At 54.0% G+C, this 8,300-nt stretch overlaps 1 protein-coding gene across 2 annotated transcripts in view; it reads left to right on the top strand.

Annotated features, from left to right (window-relative positions):
• The first annotated feature begins 2,558 nt into the window (after positions 1-2,558).
• The window catches only part of FCER2 (Fc fragment of IgE, low affinity II, receptor for (CD23)), a 12,880-nt gene continuing 7,138 nt past the window's right edge, over positions 2,559-8,300 (top strand). Inside the window, exons 1-8 of one of the 2 annotated variants that reach the window (XM_011943579.1) lie at positions 2,559-2,673; positions 4,850-4,956; positions 5,843-5,956; positions 6,286-6,339; positions 7,112-7,174; positions 7,401-7,463; positions 7,623-7,685; positions 7,784-7,873. In XM_011943579.1, the coding sequence (XP_011798969.1) occupies positions 4,935-4,956; positions 5,843-5,956; positions 6,286-6,339; positions 7,112-7,174; positions 7,401-7,463; positions 7,623-7,685; positions 7,784-7,873 (469 nt within the window). In that variant the 5' untranslated portion in view covers positions 2,559-2,673; positions 4,850-4,934. Of the gene's footprint in view, positions 2,674-4,849; positions 4,957-5,301; positions 5,321-5,842; positions 5,957-6,285; positions 6,340-7,111; positions 7,175-7,400; positions 7,464-7,622; positions 7,686-7,783; positions 7,874-8,300 lie in introns of those variants that run through there. The other variant, XM_011943580.1, reaches the window with a different exon arrangement.

Raw genomic sequence — 8,300 nt, 5'->3', positions numbered from 1 at the left:
ACCTCCCAACCAGGAGGGGGCTGGGCTGGGCCATCCACTAGGGCTGGATGTCTCCACTGTGTCAGGGAGGGGCCTGGCTGGAATGTTCCCTGGACCCTGCACTCCAGAACAGCTGGGACCATGCTGCCTTGTCTGACCAAGTGGCCCTTGGTGCATGCTTGTTGAGTGAGTGACTGGCTCTGGTGGTCTGAAGCTGTTCACTTTGGGTACCAAAATGTCCCCTCCACCTTGATCTGGGGTAATGGCCAAGGACGGAGATGGTAAAGAAGGGAGGGAGGGGCTGGGTGCGGTGGCTCACGCCTGTAATCCCAACACTTTGGGAGGCCGAGGTGGGCAGATCACTTGAGACCAGGAGTTCAAGACCAGCCTGGTCAACTTGGTGAAACCCCATCTCTACTACAAATACAAAAAATTAGCTGGGTGTGGTGGTGCGCGCCTGTAATCCCAGGTACTTGGGAGGCTGAGGCAGGAGAATCACTTGAATCTGGGAGGCAGAGGTTACAGTGACCTGAGATCACGCCACTGTATTCCAGCCTGGATGACACAGCAAGACTCTGTCTCAAAAAAAGGAAGGGAAAGAGTTGGCCAGTGAGCATTGGAGAGGTCGCTGGGGGCTGCTGGGTGGACATTAGGGACAGCATTTGAGGCCAAGCCAGGGTGGGGTCACTGGGGGATTTGTTATGGGAGCAGGTAGGGTTGGGGACCCTAAGGGGGTCTGCCGTGGTGGCCAGATGGGAGTGAGGGCCCTGGAGGGTCTGTTTTGGGGGGCAAGACAGGAGGTGGAGCCCCAAGGAGGGCTGTCATGGGGGCAGGATGGGAGTGGGGAGGCCATGGAGGAGGCTGTTCCAGGGACAAGACAAACCAGGCAGCGGGAACCCTAAGAGGGGGATGTCACCTGGCCCAGGGGGAAGAGGGAGTGGCCAGAGGCAGCAGCTATGGAGACGGGGAAAAGCAGGTTATTTTTTTGAGAAGAGCCAGGCCCTGGTGCTGGGTGAGTGGTGGGGTGGAGGATTGGGAAGTGCTTGGACAAGGCCTGGGCCTGGGCCGAGGTGTCTGGGTGGATGGACAGACGGTCCCAGCGATGGGGACACAGGAGGAGGAGGAGGAGGAGGAGGAGGAGGAGGAAGCTTGGGAATAAGTCCAGCTGGGCCATGTTGTGAGGACACGGGATAAAGTCTATTTCCAGGATGGGGCTGGAATGGAGTTTGGTGTTTCTTTTCTGATTTTCTTTCTTTTTTTTATTTGAGACGGAGTTTCGTTCTTGTTGCCCAGGCTGGAATGCAATGGCGCGATCTTGGCTCACTGCAACCTCTGCCTCCTGGGTTCAAGTGATTCTCCTGCCTCAGCCTCCCAAATAGCTAGGATTACAGGTGCCCACCACCATGCCTGGCTAATTTTTTTTTTTTTTTGTATTTTCAGTAGAGACAGAATTTCACCATGTTGGCCAGGCTGGTCTGGAACTTCTGACCTCAGGTGATCCACCTCCCTCGGCCTCCCAAAGTGCTGGGATTACAGGCATGAGCCACGGTGCCCAGCCCCTTCCTTCCCTTTCCTTCCTTCCTTTCTTTCTTTTTTTATTTCTTTTTTCCTTTCTTTTCCTTCCTTTTTTCCTTTCCTTTTCTTTTTTTCTTTCTTTTTTCCTTTCTTTTCTTTCCTTCCTTTCTTTCTTTCCTTTTCCCTTCCTTTCCTTCTCTCTCTCTTTCTTTCTTTCATCTCGCTCTGTTGCCCAGGCGGATCTTGAACTCCTGGGCTCAAGTGTTCCACTCACCTCAGCCTCCCCAGTAGCTGGGACCACAGGCACGCACCACCGTGCCCTGCTAATTTTTATAGTTTTTGTAGAGCCCACGGCTTGCTATGTTGTCCAGGCTGGTCTTCAACTCCCAGGCTCAAGTGATCCTCCCGCCTCAGCCTCCCAAAGTGCTGGGATTACAGATGTGAGCCACCATGCCCAGCCAAAATTGTCCATATTTGACCTGAATATTATCTCATGTATCTTTCTTTTTCCCCCTTCTCTCCTTCCCTCCTGCTCCTCCTTCTCCCTCTCCTTCCTTCTGTCTTTTTCTTCCCTTCCTCTGCCTCTCTCTCCTCTTCCCTTTTTTCTTACTGGGACTCAAACTTGGGACATTTGACCCGGGAGCCTATTTGCTCAATCATCAAGAGACATAATCTCATGGTGGGGTGTCTGCTGGTAAGTGTTGGCTGCCAGGATCCCAACTCCAGGCCGTCCTTCTAACCCAAGAGGTCCTGCCTCTGCCTAGAGCCTTCCATGGCTCCCCAGGGTCCTCTGTGATCGGCCATAGTGGTATAATGATTCCGTGTGCAATAACCCTGGTTCAAATCTTGACGCTACCGCTCACCTCCTTCAGCCCTTGGGAACTTGCTGCTTAACAGCTCTGGTTTTCACCCGATTCTCTTACCTGAGAAATGGAGATAATAGTAACACGGACTTCACCGGGCTGTGGGGAGCACCAGGAGAGGCCATGCGTGTAATGTTATCCGGGCGGCAAGCTTATATTTAGGTCTATGAAAATAGAAGCTGTCAGTGGCTCTACTTTCAGAAGAAAGTGTCTTTCTTCCTGCTTAAACCTCTGTCCCTGACGGTCCCTGCCAATCTCTCTGGTCGACCCCAACACACTAGGAGGACAGACACAGGCTCCAAACTCCACTAAGTGAGTACGTATCTGTGTGTGTCGGGGGTTGGCCATGGGAAGTGGAGATCAAAACGCCCTTGGAAAAAAATGACCTTTGGCTGAGCCTCCAGGGATGAGCGGGAGGAGGTCACAGCCAGAGAAGGGAGGTGGTGGGCGGTGGGAGTAGGGGTGAGGGCCACATTGTGGACAGAATCTCGAGGCATTCGGGTCCCTGATTTGGGGAAGTGAAAACAGGCCATCTGGTCTGAGATGAGCTTGGTGAGTGTGCTGGGCCGATCATAGAGGGCCCTGGGGAGCCATGGAAGGCTCTAGGCAGAGGCAGGAGCTTTTGGGTTAGAAGGACGGTCTGGAGTTGGGATCCTGCCAACCGGCACTCACCCGTAGATACCCCACCATGAGATTGTGTCTGCAGATGATTGAGCAAATAGGCTCCCGGGTCAAGTGTCCCGGGTTTGAGTCTCCATCCCACCACTGCGTGATGGGGATAAATCACTTAGCTCTTGGTACCTCTGTTCCATTGAGAGAGGCCCCCCAGAATGGGGACACTCCCCCAGCATGCTGCCAGTAGATTTACTGAGCACCTACTGTGTGCTGGTGCTTTGAATAGTCCCAATTAACAGATGAGCAAACTGAGCTGCTCGTCCAGGGAGAAGCCAGGACTCGGGCTCAGGTCTGTCCGGCTGCCTCCGTGGACACTCCCAGTCCCAGAATGGTGACACCTCTGGGCTCCTCCTCACAATGTCAAAAGGGCCAGCTTGAGCTGCGGCTAATCAGAGCCTGGCCGCCCCACACCCCACCTCCCTGAGGCTCCGAGAGAAGGGACTTGCCTACAGTCAGGCAGCGAAAGAAGGTAGACAGTGACCTCCAGACCTCAAAGACCCCAAGTTCCATGCTCCTCAGCACATACTAGATGCTTTAAAGTCAGAGGACTTGGTCAGGTGCAATGGCTTAAGCCTGTAATCCCAGCACTTTGGGAGGCTGAAGCGGGTGGATCACCTGAGGTCAGGAGTTCGAGACCAGCCTGATCCATATGGCGAAACCCTGTCTCTACTAAAATACAGAAATTAGCCAGGTGTGGTGGTGGGCGTCTGTAATCCTAGCTGCTTGGGAGGCTAAGACAGGATAACTGCTTGAACCTGGGAGGTGGAGGTTGCAGTAAGCCAAGATGGTGCCACTGCACTCCAGCCTGGGCAACAGAGTAAGACTCCATCTCAAAAAATTAAAAAAATAGGCCATGCACAGTGGCTCATGCCTGTAATTCCAGCACTTTGGGAGGCTGAGGTGGGTGGATCACGAGGTCAGGAGTTTGAGATCAGCCTGGCCAACATAGTGAAACTCCGTCTCTACTGAAAATACAAAAATTAGCCCGGCGTGGTGGCACGCGCCTGTAGTCCCAGCTACTAGGGAGGCTGAGGCAGGAGAATCGTTCAAACCCAGGAGGCGGAGGTTGCAGTGAGCTGAGATCGTGCCTCTGCACTCCAGCCTGGGCAACAGAGTGAGACTCCATTTCAAAAAATAAATAAATAAACAAATAAATAAATAAAGTCAGAGCACTTTACAGATGCCCTGGGGACACTGGCAGAGGAGAAGGCTGAGGCCTGGGTCATGGGCTCTTAGCATTTCCCAGTGGGACGTGGCACAGAGTAGATGCTTCATAAACGTTTAGAATCTGAAGACCCACTGCACACAGCCCCGCACCAAAAGCCTCAGGTATGCTGTGATCTCATTGGATCCTATCTTGACCTCATGAGTTGGGTGCTGTCATCAGCTCATTTTACAGAAGGGAAGACTGAGGCTGAATCCTCGGCTGAGGGTGCACAGGCAAGGCAATTATAATAAAAGCTGGTGGTATTTTTAGCACAGATCACCAACCCACAGTACAGGTATTCTCAGTATCATCATTTTACGAATGAGGAAAGAAGTTTCCAGGTTAATTAAGCCATTGGTCAAAATCTCATGGGTGCACCTGCTGTGTAGCTCAAGTGTGATGGACTCTGGGGGTGCCCCACTTCTGATCTCAGGCTGCTCTCTCTCCACACCAGCTGTGTCTCCCCACTAACCACGCTAGTGAGTCCAGATTGTAGACTAACCAAAATCAGCAGATAGTCACTGAGTCCCCCCAAGTCCCAGATGCTACCCTGCGCTGGCAACTCGGGTTTGACGCCTCACCCTAACCATCATTAAAACCCAGATCCCAGCCAGAGCTGTGATTGTGCCCGCTGAGTGGACTGCGTTGTCAGGGAGTGAGTACCCCATCTTCGGGAGAATCCAAGCAGGACCGCCATGGAGGAAGGTCAATATTCAGGTAGGAGGACTCTCTGGTTCTAACACTGGCAGAAGCAATGACCCTTACCTACTGCTTTTCACCCGGGAGAGAAGGGGGGCTCCCCAGTCCCTCTCTGGAAAAGAGGTGAATTTCTGAGAAAGTGACTGGTGTGAGTAAGGAGGTGAGGCCGGACTGACTTTCCTGGCGCAGAGCCAGGAAGGAGTGGAAAATTGAGAGCCCCTCCTTTTTTTGACTCAACACCCTCCTAACAAAAAAAGAAAAAGAAAGAGAAAAAAACCAAACGGCTCCAGCTAGGGAGCTGGGAGCCCAATAGAGTCAGAGGCCAAGTAGAACAGGAACTTGGAACAAGCAGAATTTAGCATAATGAATCCTCCAAGCCAGGGTGAGTGCAGAGGGCCAGGGGCTTGGGGTGGGACATCCAGATAGACCTTTGGGTGGGGTCTGGGAGAGCTTTGGAGGTCTGGATGTCGGATGACACCTGGGAAAGCGGCTGGGGAGTGGCTCCGATGTTGGGGAAGAACTGGGACTCAGTGTCCTGGTTTTAGGGAAGGGGCTCCGGGTTGGGGGCAGGTGCAGAGATATAAGGGTGGGCGCTGGGGGTCAGAGGGGAAGGAAAAAGCAGGAACTGGTCTTCTGGAAGTAAGGCTGGGGGCCTGGCATTGGTTGTGGGGACTGAGGGAGTCTTAGCTCTTGGTCCCAGATCTGTCTCTGTGGACAGTGACCCAGATCTAAGTCAGGTAAGGAAGCTGTGCAAATGGAGCTAGGGGTCCACTGAGACCCTCTGCTTCAGTGTGGGCTCTGGACAGGCTCCCAGGTCGTCGGGGGCTCTGTGTAATGGCGAGACAGACAGGGCCAGTGTCCAGCTTCGCCCTGCACCCATAGTCAGTCCCTCCACCCCTGGCAGAGATCGAGGAGCTTCCCAGGAAGCGGTGTTGCAGGCGCGGGACTCAGATCGTGCTGCTGGGGCTGGTGACCGCTGCTCTGTGGGCCGGGCTGCTGACTCTCCTTCTCCTGTGGCGTGAGGACATCCCCAGCCCCATGTGGTCCCCCAACTCATGGGGCTCTTCTGTGTTCCCTCCCACACCCCCATCTCAGAGCCTGGGGAGCCCAACGCACCTTTGAAAGTCCAATTCTCCCATCCTTCCTCCCACCTTGGCACTGCCAGCCCTTTCCCATGCCCCACCCTCCAGAGCCCGTCACCCCCAACCCAGCATCCCTGTCCTCCATCCTTTCAGCACCTCCATGGCTTATACCCAAGACCTCCATCCCCAGGTGGTAGATGGGGTGCAGGCAGGTGGGGGTACTGACAATCCCCACTCTCCACTCCTCTTCTCTCCCCCTCCCCAGACTGGGACACCACACAGACTGTAAAACAGCTGGAAGAGAGGGCTGCCCGGAACGGTAGGAAGGGGTCAAGGTGGAGGTGGGAGGGGGCGGTGAGGGTTAGGATGCCCAGCTCTCATCCCGCTCCTCTCTGAGCCTCAGTGTCCCCTCGCTAAGGAACTGAGGGCCAGCCTAAGTTGCTCCCTGTCCTAGGGAAGGCGGGGACCCAGGGAAGCTTGGAAAAGTGCCTGATAGCATCTTAATACAGATGCCCTTCTGCTTGCAATGGGGTTATGTGCCCGTAAGCCCATAGTACGTTAAAAATAGTGTAAGTTAAAACTGCGTGGCTGGCTAAAGGCTTTGGCTCCCTACCACTGCCCAGAATTGCAAGAGAAGTAAGGTTTCCACTAAATGCATATTGGTTTCAGACCATTGTAAAGTCGAGCCATTGTAACTCGAGCTATTGTAAGTTGAGCCATTGTAAGTCAGGCAGCCTTAAGCATCTGTAGCGTAAGGAGTTTGTAACTACTGCTTTGTGCCTCCATTTCCTCATCTGTAAAATGGGCATAATTTTAGTGCCATGAGACAGAAACAAGCTCTAAGATTTGTGAAGTGTTCTGATAGTTGCCTACTGCTTTTATAGTTAATCCTGGGTGAGGGAAAGGTACACAGATTCATTATATTCTTGCATATACCTTCCTGAGTACACTCCTCCTGCCCCGGTAAATGAACAAACAGCAACAGCAGCTGCTGTGACTATGTGAGAAGGTCCCTGAGCCTGGGACATGGGCGGGGTCCAAGGACCTGCCTTTGAGGTTCCTGGGATATCTCTTCTCTCCCACCGCTCCAGTCTCTCAAGTTTCCAAGAACTTGGAAAGACACCACGGTGACCAGATGGCGCAGAAATCCCAGTGTGAGTGACCCCTGCAGTGGGGGTTGCAGGGGGGAAAGGCGAGGGGGTCTTGGATGACTTCCTGGACCCAGAGCATAAGACTCATTGTACCCCACCCCCAACGCCCGGGAACTGCAAACTGAGCAGGTGGATTTAAGAACCCAGGCAGAGGCCAGGGGATGGGTAGGGGTAGATGGGGGAGACAGTGAGGACCTGCTGACCACGAAGCCCCCTCCCCTGCAAACAGCCACGCAGATTTGGCAGGACCTGGAGGAACTTCGAGCTGAACAGCAGAGATTGAAATCTCAGGGTGAGAGACTGGGATGGGGGTATGGAGCCAGACTGAGTGGGAAGGAGGGAGTGTCTCGGAGCCCTGGGGAACCGTGAGGCTGGGGGGCCAGGCTTGGCGGGTGCCCTTGGCCTATACACATCCTCCCTGAGACCAGCCCTGCGCTCCTACGCACAACAGACTCAGAGCTGTCCTGGAACCTGAACGGGCTTCAAGCAGATCTGAGCAGCTTCAAGTCCCAGGGTGAGGCTTGGGAGGGGATGGGGCAGTGGGGGAGGGAACGGACAAGGAGGGGGCCTGCCAGTCGGTCTCTGAGCACCGTCCCCTGTCGAATCCCCAAGAATTGAACGAGAGGAACGCAGCTTCAGATTTGCTGGAAAGACTCCGGGAGGAGGTGATGAAGCTACGGATGGAGCTGCAGGTGTCCAATGGTGAGTGTGTGAGTCTCTGCTCAGGATGGCGCCTGACCGCACCAGGAGCTCGGCTGTGTTGGCAAACGTGAATGACGGCACGCGTATGTGACGTGAGGCAGCATGTCTTCACATTTGTGCGACCCAAGTGTCATCAGGGGGACACAAAGCACGGGGTAGGGAGTGTGCTTGGATGCAAGGCAGAAGCGTGCGTGGCGACAGAAATAGGACTAGGTTTCCGATGGGGCAGGACACATGGGGCATACATAAAATGCCCCTTATTTTATTTTTTAAGAGAAGGGTTCTTAGCTGGGCGCGGTGGCTCGCACCTGTAATCCCAGCATTTTGAGAGGCCGAGGTGGGTGGATCATGTGAGTTCAGGAGCTCGAGACCCGCCTGACCAACATGGTGAAACCCCGTCTCTACTAAAAATACAAAAATTAAGCCG

The sequence above is a fragment of the Colobus angolensis genome, unplaced genomic scaffold (genome assembly GCF_000951035.1).
Source record: "Colobus angolensis palliatus isolate OR3802 unplaced genomic scaffold, Cang.pa_1.0 Scaffold22, whole genome shotgun sequence".
In the NCBI taxonomy this organism is placed as follows: Eukaryota; Metazoa; Chordata; class Mammalia; order Primates; family Cercopithecidae; genus Colobus; species Colobus angolensis.
This window is presented reverse-complemented; position numbering and strand designations above follow the sequence as displayed.